Raw genomic sequence first — 16,939 nt, forward strand, 5'->3', positions numbered from 1 at the left:
AGCTTGTCTTCATTAGCTTTGAACACAGCACACCCATGAAAAAAACGCTTTTGACATAAATCCTAAAATAGTACTGCAAACGTCCCCAAACATGATTCTCAAGACATCCTGAGTACGCGTAACCAGTGGACAAATGGGTTCCAGATGGACGTACTGCTTAAGGACCAGTTAGGGACAGCCTGGGGACGTCTGAACGTCCTGATGTGGGAATCCTGAGGCCAGGCTCAGGACGTTTTGCGTTGTCTGGATTTCGTATACACACGGTGGGGTCGGAGACCCATTTCATAAGCATTCCACCCCAGATAAGCCGAGCACCAAGCCAGGGGAAAGCTTGCACCCATTGCACTACCGGTGGGTATCCGGCCGCACTGGGGATCGAACCCCGAACCTCCCGCATGCGAGGAGGATGCTAAAACTACTAGGCCATCGTTGCAGTTGCGCCCCAGAAAACTACTTGAAACTCGCTGTATTACGACGTAATGACCTCCCACCTATGCTCTCTGCTTTTTTTTTCCCTTGCCCTCTCCTTTCCCCAAGTTTGGAAGAGGCGCGTTGCACCAGTCGCCCTCTCCACGCTTCGTGGTATTAAAGCCTTCACTATCTCAACCGCAAACGCGCGGACGCACACGCAAACATCAGAAGAAACCAGGTGGCAAGCCACAAGCAACAAAGAAGGTCGCTGGCCTTGGAGAAACATTTCGAGAGCGCTGCACTAACAAGTGCCTCTCACGATGCCTTTGAGCGAGTGTAGCCTCAAACGTATCAGCAAAACAATAGGAGCTCTGAGTAACACGTGAGACACAGATTGTGCACCCTGGTATAGGTGAGCGACCGTGGACACTTTATGGCTACAGCGACGACGACAGACATTCGTTGGCCGGTGAACCTTCGCTTTCAGAGCTTACTGCTGTAAAAGTATTAATATTGTCTGCATGCATAGGGATACGCACAGTCGTGTCTTAAAGATATCCGCGGCTGTGTGCACGAAAAATAGGTCGATATAGAACTCGCGGTATATGAATACAAAAAAAAAACTGTCGCAATTTGCAAAGCTGGAGTACCCTCACAGCGCGGAGATAAGTCAAGCTTTCGCCTCCTCAAGGGCTCGAGCGCGCTATGGAAATTCGCCCCTGGCCGATAGCGGCGGACGCCTTCTCTGTTCCTTTGCGCAATACTCGCGCGTCCAACGCGAGAATCGCAATCTCGCAGTTCAGGCCTTGACCCGCCGCGGTGGCTCAGTGGTTAGGGCGCTCGACTACTGATCCGGAGTTCCCGGGAACGAACCTGACCGCGGCGGCTGCGTTTTTAACGCTAAGGCGTCCGTGTGCTGTGCGATGTCCGTGCACGTTAAAGGTCCCCAGGTGGTCGAAATTATTCCGGAGCCCTCCACTACGACACCTCCTTCTTCCTTTCTTCTTTCACTCCCTCCTTTATCACTTCCCTTACGGCGCGGTTCAGGTGTCCAACAATATATGAGACAGACACTGCGCCATTTCCTTTCCCCAAAAACCAATTATTATTAGTAGTAGTAGTTCAGGCCGCGTGTGCGACGGCTTCGCTCGCGCCGGCGTCGTTTCGCAGGCGAACAGGTCCTCATTTGCTTCTTTTGGTGTCCCTCTAAGCCAAAAGAGAGCAAAAATATATACGGAGTGCCTGCCCCAGCATAGCTAGATATGGCCGGCTTAAGTCAATCAAAATAAACTAACAGAGTCAAAAACGGCGTAGGGCCTAGGACATGCATCAGAATAATGATATTCATAATACTAAAGGAAGGTGGGGAGGCGGTCGAAGAACTGGCTTTAAGAAAAGGCGCGGTAATTTTCCCCACTGGGCGTCGAATATACACAGGGTCGATCATAAGCTCCCAAACCATAGGATCTGCATCACTGCAACGCTCCATAATTGTGTGACAGGCACATTTTTTTTCTGTTTTCTAACTAGTTCTCATCTTGGCCTATAATATCAAAAAGTCATGGTCAGCTTTAATCGAAAATTAACCAGAAAATTCGCAATTTTGGGCAAAAATATAGTTCCCTCTTATAGCACTTACGACTGTAAAGCGCGCACGAAAGCTCCCAAGGTTCTCAGAAGTTAGGGTGCGACTGCTCCGCATCATCATCCAGGGATTCTGAGTTTCGTGGTGGGAGCCGTGAACACTCCACGGCAAGGCTCAAAACCTGTGCCTGATGGCCTGGAGACTTTTAACCCCAACGCTTTACATCCGTACACATTCCTTCAATAGCCTGCGATACTTACTACCAGGAGTTCCCCCGTTCTCCGACCGCTAATCTTGAGCAGAGATAACGCGAGGCGGCAAGATGGGGAGCCGACATAAAACCTCCACTACCTCCCCCATCTCACTCAGTATCTCTCTCTCTCTCCCCACACCCTTCCCCGACTTCTTACCAAATGCCGCCTCCGCGACGATGACGTAACGGGGCCCCACTTGCATAGCGCGCTGGCGGGTTCAAGGTCGCCCACGCACCGCGAACGATAGTGGCGGCATAGCGGCGGCCCGCTTTGCACTGCGCCCTTGCCACAGCATCGGCGGCGGGGGCATCCCCGGCGGTCCATGGTATGCGCCGCTATGCGCCCCGTCGATGCGGACGCAGAGAGAGGCTCGACCCTGACTTGGCCAGTCTCCGTTCAGTAGAGTGGGATGCGCGGAAGAACTCCGAGAGGGGGGGGTGGGGGGGGGGGGGGTGCACAAAGCGCTGGGTGCAAATGCGGACCAATGCATTCCCATCGGTCGAGCCTGCCATTGGTGACGGAATACACCACCTTTTGCTACCTTTGCTTTTATTCTGACGGGGTCTCGCATAGAAGCCCAGGCTATCTCCTTCTAGGTCTTGTTGACCTCCCAAGCACATCCCGGACAAGTCAAAGAAGGATAACCTATCTTATTGATATCCCAAGCATATCCAGGAGAAGTAAAAAGATTACTGAAAGAAAAGAAAGTTGCCTGGCACATAACTGTTCACCTAGCTGATGGTTGTGACGGATTACACCACCTTTGCTATATTTCCTTTTTATTCTTACGGGGTCTCGCATAGAAGCCCAGGCTATCTCCTTCTCGGTCTTAATGAACTCCCAAGCACAACCCGGACAAGTCAAAGAAGTATAACCTATCTTCTTGATATCCCAAGCGCATCCAGGAGAAGTCAAAAGATTACTGAAAGAAAAGAAAGTTGCCTGGCACACATAACTGTTCACCTAGCTGATGGGTGTGGCGGATTACACCACCTTTGCAATCTTTCCTTTTATTCTTACGGGGTTTCGCATAGAACCCCAGGCTATCTCCTTCTCGGTCTTGTTGACCTCCCAAGCACGTCCCGGACAAGTCAAAGAAGGATAACCTATCCTCTCTTCTTGATATCCCAAACACATCCAGGAAAAGAAGTCAAAAAACGACAACCTACCTCTCTTCCGGGAAAAAAGAAAGAACAGCCACTAGCTAGGTGAACAGTTATGTGCACCAGGCAACTTTAATTTCTTTCAATAATCACATTATCTCCGTGCATCGATCCCTCACCCACCCCTTGCTCTCAGATGTGCCCGCTTCTATAGGCCCACCCCACGTAAGGTGGCACATCATCGAGAGCACGGACCACATTCTCTTCTCTGAGCAGCGGAGGAACGCGGGAGGACCACGGAAAAAAGCCCGCTCGCACAGCGGTCGCCGTGAAAGGAGCCGCACCACATGGCTTCATCGTGGCGGGGACAGACCGATGAAATAGACTGCCATCTCGAATGAACAGTGTCACCGGGTGGGAAACGGTCGATGCGGGACCCTGTGAGCAGTGCCACGTATCTTTACGCTCAGAAGAAACTGTATCCGAGGTAGCTGGTACATAGCCAAAGATAGCAACAGCCAGCAGCACACACACAAAGATGAGACAGAACACTCGCCAGCTAACTGGCACGGCTTCTCTCCCACCCATTGTGTGCATGCGGTATGAAGAGCCATTGGGAGAATTTTACACGACCCTGGTGCGCGTAAAAATGTTACTGCTGCGTCGCCTCTTTATCGCAGTATGCTGCAGCGTTTCAGGTCCGTTCATATTATCAGGGTGCTTTCACATTTTTTTTTTACCGAACTGGCTGTCGCGACAACGCAGAATTTTTTTTCTTTTTCGCGAAAACCTGCATCCCATAAATTTATCTCCCCGATTGTACGGCAGGTCGGAAAAGCTTACTCCGCCAACACAATATAAATATATCGAATCTGCTTCGCGGCTGTAGCCGCGGCTCGCCTGAAGCGCGCTGGTAGAGCTCCACAACATACACGCAAGCTCTAATTTACAGGCTGTCTGTGTCAATTTCGAACTTCACACCTGGAACCTGATGGCGTTATATTTTTGTAAACATTTTTTTGTTCGCTGCATCCGGTGCTGCGAGCTTTTGCACCAGCGCGTACCGCAATTCGAGTGAGGTGCCTGGTGCTCAGGACAGCTTTAAGAACGTCTATGGAGCCCGAAGCGGAACAGCATTTTACAGAGGCTAGAATATTTGCGCCAACTGAAAGCGTTTCCCCAGGACTTGACACCTTGCAACATGCCACACAGCCCGTCGCACACATCAGCGTGATCCTCACGCTTTCGGAATCTGCGCCAGCCTCATCGCATGCTCGCACGCATCAATCGCTGTTAAACATCCGTACTCGATAATATATCCTCTTATACAAATTAAGACTTATTTAATGTGTGTCGCTCACTAAGGTGGCATATATATTTCCGTTGTGCAGTTAGCGGCAGTTCTAGAGCGATACTTAAAGAGCGATGGTGGAACACAAGGAAAACACGCAGTACTTTCGCTGGTCCATCCACCTAAATAAGGGTTAAGATTTCACTCCTGAATCTGAGGTCCAATTTCCCACAGCAACGAGATAAATGTGGATTTTGGTGCTGCATGGTAACTTGAATGCACTTAGCGGAAACGGAATGCACTAAGACGGTTAAGACACAACTGGACGTAGCGCAGTTCCTTCTCTTTTACCGGCGATAGTGAAAGCCATTTCGGACAGACTTAAGCAAACCGGCGATTCTGAGACTCTGCCTGCTTTTGGTGGCTTAATCTTGAAAGAAAAGACTCTCGGACCGGACCTCAATACGCTTAAAATCTAAGCTCTTTCAAACACGTTTCCACTGGATAAGGAAATGAAGACGACGGAATCCGCGTTATTTTTGCAAAATTCGACTGAACTTACTTGGAGACAGATGTATGTACTGAAATATGCCTAACCCAATTCGAATGTTAAGTCATGCGTAAGAGAGAAAGAACACAGCTTAGCTCGGGAACATTTGTCAAAGCTCCCCGTTCAAGCCTACACTAGCGCTCTACAGAAAGAGGAAAAACTATGTATGCGGCGGAAACTAATCATGGCTATGAATTTTATTGGCACAATGGCAGCTTGGCCAAAGAGCGCCGTGGTACACTGCGTTTTTTGGACTACACAAGGCGAGGTCAATGACCCATATTCCCGGCATTTCACCCTCCGAGAGGCCGAGCCACAGTGCAGGGGAAAATTTGTACTCATTGATGCAACCGAAACTAATCGAACGACCGGAAAGCAAGACTTTGACGACCTTCCTGAAGCGATATAGGGAGATGTTTCAAGAGAAAAAGGACCCGGGATAACAGAAAGCAGCTTACACTCAGCGGAAGCGATCGGCCCAGTACGAGCGTCAGTGCCAGTTGTGCCTTGCGAAGCCATGTGCTTTACGGCGTGCATCCGACCAACAAACAGCTGCGGGCTCGGCCGGTCAGTATATAGTAGCAGCACATGCGATTTGCTCGAAAGAGACAGGAAAAGATTTGAAGCCGGTCAAAGCAGCCTAGAGAACGAACAGGAAAAAAAAGACAGAAAAACGCCTGCAGGACTGTATATATTCCAGAATCAAAAGCAACACCGGCGGCGCCGGAGAGCACACACCGCAGAACAGCAGACGACGCAGACGGACCGAATGAATCGCCGCGCTCAAAAACGCATCGGGACAATCGCGCAACTGCTTTCCTCCTTGCTTCACATAGTTCGCATCGAACCGCAAATTTATATTACAACGGCCTGATATTGCACAACGCAACATCGACGCTCCACTACAGTGGTAAAAAAAAATGAAAGTTAGTGAACGAACGAAGCCCCGACGCTAGCCGCTAGTTCTGCCGAAGCTCACGCCGAAGGGACCGGGAACGGTTTTAATCGCCGCCGAAGATGAGGCGGCGATTTCGTTTAACCGACCGAGCTCGTCGGACGGGCGAGCCGAAACCGGCCAACCCAGTCAGCGACGGCGGCGAAAGCAGCGATACGTGCAGACTCGGCTGCCGGGACTCCGTCGTGCCGCTGCCACCCAGCGGTACTGGCAGCGAAGTTGACGGCTCGTCAATCACCGCTCGATGCAGCCAACAGCGGACGCCGCACACCTCGGCCGCGTACATGGGTGTACAGTACTATGCGTACAAAGCCTTCGGCGACGACCTTTCCCCGCAAAAGCGCTCTGGCGCAGAGAAAAAAACTTTCGCTGGAACAACAGCCCGTCCGCGCCGGCGAGGCCGCCGCACGCTTTCGTCCGCCTCCTCCTCTGACGGCCCCGAAAATAGTCGAAGAACGGCTCGAGAAAGCGGCGGGCCGGCGCAGCCGAGGAGGGTGAAAGAAGCGAGTTCCACGCGTAAGACCACATACCTGACAGCAGACGTCGCTCGGCGACCGCCGGACCGGGTCCCCAAACGCACGCCACGAAACAGACGAACAGGAGGACCACGCTCAGCGACATGCTGCTGACCGCCGGCGACAGCGTTGGCATCGCCGCTGGGAAATCCACGCCACGGTCGACGCTCTCAAACCAACGCACGGCACTTATCCGACGGCACGTCCCCGCTGATGCCGGCTGCGGACCTCATGGTCGTCCCCTGCACGCCGGCGCGGCACTGGCTTGAACGTCCACGGCGCCGGTCACACAGCTGACGGTGATCCCCCCACAACTCCCCGGTGCAGAGATGCAGACGACACTCGACCGATGGGAGGAGGTCCCGAACCGCGCCGATGATGATGGTTGATGATGAGCGCGGCAGCAACGCCTCTTCTTCAACCGCTGCGGCAGAGCAGAGGAGCGCGGCACACGTGAGTGTGGGCAACCGCAGCACCAGAGAAGGCCACGCGCGGAGCGCTGCTGGAAAGTAGTATTCAACTCTGCTGCGGCTGGTGCCGCCGTCGGACGCTCCGCCGCTGCTGCACCTCACCCCGCTATGAACTCCGCGAACTAGCTCCGCCGCCGCTCGACCGGCCCGTTCCCGCTTCGCCCACACTCCTGTCGCGCTTTTTTGTGTTTCGCTGACAGCGAGCGCCGCGCCAAGCAAGTGTTCAGTAGGACTGGTAGCGCCCTCCTTAGAGCATCGCTCGCAACGTTTCATCTCTCCAGGCGCAGAGGTAAAAATGCTGCTGTACGGCCCCTTGAGGAGGATAACTGAACTACAAAAAACCGCTTTACAAATAGCTTGCTTATCACACCTTGCTTAAGTTACAGTTATTTTATATATGTATTACGAAACTTTATTTGATTGGGTGTTTACGTTATTGAGCGCTTGGTCATTTTCTTCACTCGCAGTTTCGGTTTCGATGAGCTTGATTGCGTCTCCCTGGCAGTTAAGCGCTGCTAGCAGACGACCCAGCCATATAGGGGCTCCAGGGCGCTTTGCTAATACCGCAAGAAATATCGTTTTATCACGCGCACCTAAACTCAATTATGTGAACGCCAAGGTAGCCTTGTCGTGATTTCTTTCACAGCGGTTTTCTTCACGCGAAAGGCGCAATGATGGCATTTGGTATTTGGGGTTTGGTATTTGGTAATAGCTCACTGATCAGGCCCAAGGTATATTTTGTATGCAATGGGGCGCGATGTTGTTACTGGGTGGTGAGCGCCCAGCAAGAACACCGCTGGGAGGGGGGCGGGGCAGGTGAGCTCTGTTTCGGCGAGGGCCAGGTTCACTCCAGCCCCCTCCTATAGGACACGTGCCTGCCCTCGAATGTGCACGAAGTCATGAATGTAATCTTCTTTTGCGCAGTTAGGCTGCGCGCTACAAAACCGCAAGACTTTTGGGTCCATTTTCTTCCGCGCAAAGTTTATTGTCTTGTTCCTCCAGGGAGACAGCTTTTTAGGACCCAAGGGGAAAAGGGCGCTAAAGGCTGCAACAGAAAACTCCGACGCTTCCTCCCTGACGATTGAGAATGCTGCCCAGGTGGTCTGGGAGAGCATACGCTTCTGCGAATGAACCCTTTGCAGCCATGTAACGTGATGGAACAAACAACAACAATAGTAAACACAGATGTGGGGCTATAGGGAGTCAGGTGGATGGACAGGATTAGGAAGTTTGAAGGAATTAGATATAAACAATGTTCCCGCAGATGGCACAGGACACGGTTAATTGGAGATCTGTGGGAGAGGCCACTGCTCCAGTGTGAGTCGATATGATGATGATGTTGTTGATGATGATCATGATGATGATAGTAGTAGTAGTAGTTGTAGCGCCCTCTCCCAGGTCGCACGGTGTTTTCAGTATCCCCTCTCAATGGAAGCGGCCGAGGAGGGTGATTCAGCTTTTTCTGATACTTATTTCCAGTTGGGGAAGGGTGAGATGTCCCGGAGCGTCTACAGCTATGAATGTGTGAGGGACATTTTTTAAGGCAAATGGCATCGACGTCGTAATATGTCGTAACAGAAAACTCGATTATCCAAATTTCGGATCCTTCCACTAGCGTAAAGGACGGACACTTAGGCGAGAAGCATACACGACACTTCGTAGGACGTCAACTGCACCTTTATTGCAGGAAGTGTACGTCTAGTGACTGTCCTGTAGGTTTCTTAGTCTCCATTCTTTACAGCGAATTGCCAACTCGCCTACCATTCTGCATTCCGCAATAGCACTTTACAGGGACGATGTGGACGAATAAAATACGACCTGTATATGGATAGAGTATATATGGTGTTCTAATCACTAAGAGACCACTCTAATCGGAAACGGAGCTTTTATAAGCTGGAAAAGAAAAAAAACGAAATACAGGTGCGGCCACCCCGGGCCGATTTTGCAGTTGCCGGTCTCTTAACGTTACCTGGCCTCGGTACGGTCACAACGAAGCATATTGCAAGCATTTTGAACAGGCAGATATGCTAAAAGTTCATCGTCACTGACATGCAGTCGTAGCCATGTCTCGGTTCACACAAGAATGTCGGACTCGTTAGCACAAACAGGATACACACTACCTTACAATTTGGCAATAAACTTGCAAAGTTAGTAAACGATAACGATAAGGAACTCGCTATAGGCCTAAGGGGCGGTGTCGTTTATCAACTCGCGGAAAGAGGCGTTTTTCATTGATGATGGCATTCCGTATCGGCGTCTCTGAAACTGCTCCCAAAGTGCAATGCTTAGTTCTATAAGTAGCAGTTCCGTTCCGTTCTGTAAGCAGCAGTTAATAGACACCTTTAGCATACCGTGTTACCGTTGCTGTTAACGCAGCACACGGAGTCCGCGCGCCGTTAATGCGCATGCGCAAAGCGCCTTGGGGGCACCGCGCCGTCAGTGCGCACGCGTAAAGCGCCTTGAGGGCGCCAGATGGCGCCAGGTGTTCGGCAGTTGTACGCGTCTCTGCCGCATGGGGACCAATCAGCGCGTGTGGACTGTGTGAGAATAATTTTTGGCGGGCTTTTACGTTGCGCAGGGTCGAGGGCTATCGGCATAGGAATTTTGGCGGGCTTTCACAAGGCGTAGTCGGCCGGACGATGGGTCGGCAAGCTAGGAAAGTTAAGGTGGACGAGTACGGGGAGTTAGTACAGTGCCAGGAGTGCGACCGTTGGTGTTACTTAGATGAGACTGGGTTCGGGAGCTTAGCCGAGGCGGATGAGGCTAGCTTCGTGTGTAAGATGTGTAAGCGGTTTGGGGACGCCGTTCATACGTTAAAAAGGGAATGGGAAGCTGGGTTTAATGCACTTAATGCAGACCTGCAGGTCGAACGAGAGGCACGGATTAAGCTGGAAGCTCAGGCCGCCGATTTGATTAAAAAGGAGGAGAATAATGCCGCCCTGTTGAAGCGAATTGTGGGCGAGATGAAAGAAGAGCGGGAAAAGCGGACCCAGCTAGAAAAACAGGTTGAAGCGCTCAGGTCGCGGCCGGCTGGGCACCCCAGTTCGGAGAAGTGTCAGGTGGGGGACGAGGCTCGTCGATCGTACAGTGCTGTAGCGCAGCGAGCATTGAGTGAGAAAAATGAGAACGAAATGAAAAATGTTAAAGCGGGCATGGAAACTCGCGACAATAGCGTACAGCGGCAGGAGAGTCAGCTAGAGCGATCCGGAGGCCAACAGATGGAATTAGGAAGCGAACGTTTGGGGCGCAGGAGAGTTCTGGTGGTCGGGGACTCGAATGTAGCGAGGGTTGAGGGAGGCGTTCTGACGGCAGTGAAGGCAGACAGGCGGGTGCAGGTGGAGGCTCAGTCGGGAAAGTGCATGGTGGATGCAATGGCCAGAGCCCGGGAGGTGGTGGTGGGTAGCATGGATGGCGAACACCTTGTGGTCATCCATGCTGGTCTCAATGATGTACTGCAGGGGAGGAGCCAGAATCTTGAGATGCAGTTGGAGGTGGGGATGCGTAGGCTTAGAGAGGCCTCTGAGAGTGTGCATGTGACCATATGCACAATCCCAGAGGTCCAGAGGCAGGCTCGCGAAACGGAAAGGAGGGTCGTTGAGACTAATCGGGTAATTAGGCTATTGAGTCGACGACTAAGATACGAGGTGATGGAGGTCAACAGGGAAGTGCACGAGGTTAGGCCCCACCCTTTTGCACAGTATGGCATCCACTACGGTGATGCCACTGGCAAGAAGGTGGGTAGTAGGATAGGTCGCCAGGCAACAGCTTTTTTGGGGGGACCCAGAGCTCTGAAGGAACCAGTGTAGAGAAGGAAGAATTAAGATCAAACGGACAATGGAACCATAGGGGAAGAAAGAGACGCAAGCGCCAGGGCCAAGTTAATTCAGATATAGGTTTCATTAACATGCAAGGTGGCAGGAATAGACAGAAATGGGAGGAAATAGAACAGTTAAGACAGGAGGAATTAATGGTATATGGTTTAGTGGAAACACATCTTAGAGACATGGAGCAACCACCCTGTAACCCACACTACGCATTGGAATATTGCAATAGAACAGAGGGCAGCAGAAAGGGAGGTGGAATTGGGGCATTCATTCATAAAAGTATGAATTTTCAAAGGGTTAGACTGGGATGCAGGGAACATTTATGGCTAAAAGGAACAGTGGCAGGCAAGCAAACACTCCTTGGCTTTGTATACCTGTGGACAGGGGTTAATGCCAAAGAGGAAAACAGGAAAATGTTAGAATGTATTGCAAGCGACATTGATGAGCTAGGAGGACAGGGCGAGATAATTATATTAGGCGACATGAATGCACACATAGAAGACCTGGATGGGTACACGGATTCGACAGGAAGCATGCTGCAGGACATGTGTGACAGGCATGATTTAGTTGTATGCAACAGCACCGAGAAGTGTGAAGGGCTCATAACATGGGAGGCGGGGAGTCTGCACTCGACGATAGATTATGCACTAATGTCACAGAGGATGTATAATAGATTAGGGGTAATGAGCATAGATGAAGATGGTTCCAGAAGTCTAGGTAGTGACCACAAGCGTATCAAGTTGAGCTTCAGAAGAAAAAGCAATATAGGACTGAAGCAAGATGAACAATCAGGGGGAAATTTTTACTCAGAAAAGCAATTGGAAGCAGCAGCCAAACAAATTGAGAAAGTAATTTTTGAGGATAGTGAAACAGAATGGACTTATACCAAATTAACTCGATTACTGGAGCTAGAGCTAGCTAAGGTGCGAGTAAAGCTAAAAGGGAAAAGATGCAAACCCAAGAGTTGGTGGGATGAGGAGGTCAAGAGGGCAATAGAAAAGCGCAAGGAAGCATCGAGGGAACACAGATATTCCATGAAGAGGGGGGAACCAAAACCCGAAGTAGACAGAAAATGGGATACCTTCATAAAGAGTAGAAGGGACGCATCCTATTTGATTAATGAGAAAATTAGAAGAAAGGGTGCCCAATGGATGTCAAAAGTAAATAAAAAGGATAGAAAAGCAGCCCAAAAATTCTGGAAACATCTAAATGCAATGAGTAATAAAACTAGGCTAGAACAAAGGTTTATTGTTACAGATGAGGGTATTCGACTAGAAGGGGATGAAGTAATAAAGCACATAGGAACAAGGATGACGGAAAAATTTTCAGCAAAGCACGTGGTACATAATTTATCGAAGGAGGATAGATCGGTTACAGCAATAGCTTCACTTGAGCAAGGAGAGTGGGAAAGGGCAGAGAAGAAGGTTCCTAGTGGCACATCAACAGGACCAGATGGTATCCCGATTATGTTGATAAAGAAGTTAGGACCAAAATCCAAGAAAACATTAATACAGGTAGTGAACAAAATGATAGTGGATGAGAAAGTTCCCGATGAATGGCGATTAAGTAGAATGAACATGATATATAAGGGAAAGGGGGACAAAGCAGACGTAAGTAACTATCGTCCCATAACAGTGACATCTGTGGTTTACAGGGTGGTGATGCAGATTATAAAGGATAGACTGCAGGCTTGGGTGGAGAACGAGGGGGTGTTAGGGGAACTACAGAATGGGTTCCGGAAACAAAGGAGGTTGGAGGACAATCTGTTTTCATTGACACAGTGTATAGAAATTGCGGAAAAGGAGCATAGGCCCTTATTGCTAGCATTTCTGGATATTAGGGGAGCCTATGACAACGTTACTCAGGAGCATTTGTGGGACATACGGGGCACATTGGATGTGGAAAATGGAGTAATTAATCTTTCAAAAGATATATATGGAGGTAACAGAGTGCTCATAAAATGGGAAAAAATGTATCAGGGCCTGTAGAGATACAGCGGGGGCTTAGACAAGGATGTCCTCTGTCCCCTTTGTTGTTCATGTTGTACCTGCAAGGGTTGGAGACCAAGCTAGAGGTGGGCGGACTAGGCTTCAACCTATCTTTTTTCAAGCAAGGGGAATTGATTAAACAGACATTACCGGGACTAATATACGCGGACGATATAGTGATAATGGCTGACAACAAGGAAGACCTGCAGAAGTTGTTAGACATATGCAGTACAGAGGGAGATAGATTAGGCTTCAAGTATAGTAAGGAAAAATCTGCAGTCATGATATTTAATGAAGAGGGCGGCGAGCATAGAATACAGGAGTTCGTGCTAAAAGTAGTGAATGAGTACAAGTATCTTGGGGTGTGGATAAATAACAGTGTTGAGTATCTGACAGAGCATGAAAAATATGTAATGAATAAAGCTAGTAGGAATGCAGCTGCCATGAAAAATAGGGCACTGTGGAATTACAATAGGTATTAGGTGGTAAGAGGGATCTGGAAAGGGGTGATGGTCCCTAGCCTGACCTTCGGTAATGCGGTCCTGTGTATGAGGCCAGATGTTCAAGCAAGGCTGGAAATTAGGCAACGGGGAGTAGGGAGGTTAGCTTTGGGAGCACATGGCAATACACCAAATCAGGGGGTACAGGGTGATATGGGATGGGCGTCTTTCGAGAGCAGAGAGGCTAGCAGTAAGATAGCATTTGAGGAACGATTGAGAAAGATGGAGGGAAAGCGGTGGGCTAGGAAAGTTTTCAGATACCTGTATATAAAGAATGTTGACACGAAATGGAGAAAGCGAACTAGAAAATTGACAAGCAAATATCTGAACAGCAGTAAGGGGGCAAATCAACAATTATCGGTTAAGAAAAAGGTTAAAGGAACAGAGAGAGCTTTGTGGAGAACAGGGGTGATGACGAAATCGGCACTGGAAACATACCGGACCTTTAAACAGGAAATTGTCAAAGAAAATATCTACGATAATTGTAGGGGAAGTTCTTTGTTGTTTGAGGCCAGGACTGGAGTTCTGCGGACTAAGACGTATAGAGTCAGGTACCAGGAGATAGACACTTTGTGCATTGCGTGCGGAGAGGAGGAGGAAACGGCTGAACACTTGATACTTTTCTGTAAAGGGCTTCACCCTACAGTGGAAGGCAGCGGGGCTGACTTACCCAAGGCATTGGGGTTTAGGGACAGTGAAGGGAAAGTGGATTTTAAGAGGTTAGAAGTAACCAAGCGAAGGTTATCTGATTGGTGGCTAAAAGCAAGACAGGAGTAAAATTTCACAAGACATGGCTAGGTGGCTTGAGCCACCGCCCGATGTAAAGGGTTCAGCCGTATCCATCCATCCATCCATCCATCCATCCATCCATCCATCCATCCATCCATCCATCCATCCATCCATCTATCCATCCATCCATCCATCCATCCATCCATCCATCCATCCATCCATCCATCCAACCATCCATCCATCCATCCATCCATCCATCCATCCATCCATCCATCCATCCATCCATCCATCCACTGGCGGTGGGTCGGCTCCCGGTACTCCGGTAACTGTAGCAGTAGCACGGTGCATGGCACTGCTAAAAGTGTCGAATACTACGAGGCTTCTTCGTTTGTCCCTTAGTTACTGCGTCTACTTACATCAGAGTCGTCGAGGGAACCGGTTTATACCACTCACTGCGACACCGCGGAGCTACAATTCTGTTGAACGACACCGCGACGCTCACCTTCGTTGTGGAAGAGTTGTCGCTTCGTCCCCAGAGGAGCGAGAACCACAACAAGAGGGAAATTCGGAGGCTGGAAGGCGACGAACGTCAGAGGACGGAGACGCGGTTGGAGGTCACCATCTTGGGGTCCGACCAGTTTCGCCCAGACGACTCCATGTGCGCGAAAGAGCGAGCGACGCGACTAGGCGGCACGGCGACGCTCGCTCCGTCGCTTGTGGGCAGCCTCCATGCAAGCGAAGGCGGCAGGCGACGCGCACCCGCGACGTGCGCAGCGGACTCAAGCTTAGAAGCACGCCCGTAACCTGTTCTCTCTTTAAATTTTGTGAGTGTGCCTCATAGTCAGGGCCAAAGGAATATTTCCTCTACGGCAGCGGTGTAGCGGCAATGGAGATAGCCAACGGCGTGATTGCGGAGACGAAGTCACATCACGGGTTCACGGGGGAGGTGTGCTTTCTGTCGGTACCTGTGCACTCCGGCTTAGTAAAAACACTCCCATAAACTGTCACCGTAGTTTGACTGTAAGTGAGCAAACCATAATTTACCAGTGAGAATGTGCGCCGCGAGTGTTTCTGCACAGTTGGAGCGCAGCGGCACGGTGGATCGAGCGCCGGTACCCGCGGCTCGACACGCATCTCTCCCTGCAGTACGCCCGCTCGCGTAGCCCACTCCAAATGCTATTAGCCCTCCGCACCCAACAAGTAGATTGTTTTAATTATTTAAATCATGCGGGTCTGCCTCTCAGCTACAAAACCAAATATTTTCTCGACGGTGGCGATGACCAAGACGACGGGCGGGTTTCGTGAGATGTACCCGTGAGAAACCGTGGACAAACCGGAAACGGCTTTGGGGGCTCTGGTTGGCCAGACGCGTGGGGGACTTCCGGGCGACGAGCGAAATTTTCTGTGGGTGCATATCCGAGCGACACGGAAAGCGACACATGCATTTTGCTTCGCGCGACGGCGTCGCGTTCGCGTGAGTTTTCGCGTACATGGAGTCCAGGCTTAAACCCGGAGCAAGATCTTGCGATGTTTGTATGCTTGTAGTGTTTGTGGGTTTGTGGAAAATTAAATAAATAAAAATAGATCAAATAAATTCTCGCGACTCCGCCACTGCGTGGGAGCACTAGGTTATCGCCGCAGCCAAACACAGCTCGTGTTAAACTGCAACACACTCTCGCGCTGTGCATTGCACATCGTCTTATTCCTCAACTAATACTGCTTTCAAACTAATAGGAGGTATTCACTGAGGCCGCGCTACCAGATGGCGCGAGCGTCGCCGCGGCAAACGCGCCATGTTTGCGGTCGTTTCACGCCAGCTCGCGCAGTGTCACGGTACGCCGTGAGGTATCCGGCCTGAACTGTTAGTGATCCATAACATCTTTGCACGTTGTTAAATGCGTCAACGACCAATTTTCTTTGTGGAACGCTTATTGTGCATAAAGTTTGCTGCAGAATTCTGTGCCGTGATTTAACCGAGCTGCCTGCCGCAACTCGGCAGCAAAACTGGCCGGCTGCATTGCACGCAAGAATGTGCACGACTTGCAGCTTTCAATAACAGTTCATAACTTTCAGCTACTCATGCAGGACACATCGTGGATAACAGAGCACATGATTGATTACCCATATTCCTAAACGGACGCTGCAGAAACTCATTTTTCCAGCGGCTGCAGTCCGCGAACTGCCCAAGCCACATTGTTTCAGCGGATAGTCATATTGCGTCATAGCTGCTTTATTTATGCGACAAAATGGTCGAGCAAATACTGTCATGCAGTCGCAACACGAATGGCAGACATAGCGAGAATGTTTTGCAGGTTTGATTGTAGAAACGTAGCGTTGCTTCGAGTGCACAAGACCTGGAATCTATAGGCCGGTTCGCAGCAACGCGGTGTGAAGCGATTCCGCTACATTCAGTAGTAACACGCCCCTTTCAGCAGACAGAGATGACAAGTTAAGCTAGCTAAACGAACAGACACGTTTAACAACTCACATAGGTGAAAAACGGCACTTCGGCCGTCGAACCCTCAGCACGGATATTGGGCTCGCCCGCTTGTCAAGCAGTTGCACCCTCTTATTGATTTGCATGCTTTAATTCATCGACCTGTCGGAAAACTTACGCCGCGCACAAGGCTGGCCTCAATATCGGTGAATTCAACGCACGACAGCCGTCTTGTAGTACGTCGCACACCACGCCGGAACTTGCACATTCCTACGGGTCGACGTTTACACAAAGTGTAACCTTTTCAGCGTGCCCGCTCTTTTCTAT

General features: G+C 50.3%; 2 protein-coding genes across 2 annotated transcripts in view; one reads left to right on the forward strand and one right to left on the reverse strand.

Moving 5' to 3' along the window:
* The window catches only part of AdamTS-A (ADAM metallopeptidase with thrombospondin type 1 motif A), a 463,942-nt gene extending 456,636 nt beyond the window's left edge, over positions 1–7,306 (reverse strand). The window contains exon 1 of the mRNA XM_077640653.1: positions 6,680–7,306. The gene's annotated coding sequence lies outside the window, so the exon portion shown is untranslated. The remainder of the gene's footprint in view (positions 1–6,679) is intronic.
* The window catches only part of LOC144108074 (uncharacterized), a 39,556-nt gene that overhangs the window by 20,759 nt on the left and 1,858 nt on the right, over positions 1–16,939 (forward strand). Inside the window, exon 2 of the mRNA XM_077641355.1 lies at positions 7,261–7,423. Coding sequence (XP_077497481.1) covers positions 7,261–7,423 — 163 coding nt within the window. The remainder of the gene's footprint in view (positions 1–7,260; positions 7,424–16,939) is intronic.

This window comes from Amblyomma americanum, chromosome 10, assembly GCF_052857255.1.
Source record: "Amblyomma americanum isolate KBUSLIRL-KWMA chromosome 10, ASM5285725v1, whole genome shotgun sequence".
NCBI classification, from domain to species: domain Eukaryota; kingdom Metazoa; phylum Arthropoda; class Arachnida; order Ixodida; family Ixodidae; genus Amblyomma; species Amblyomma americanum.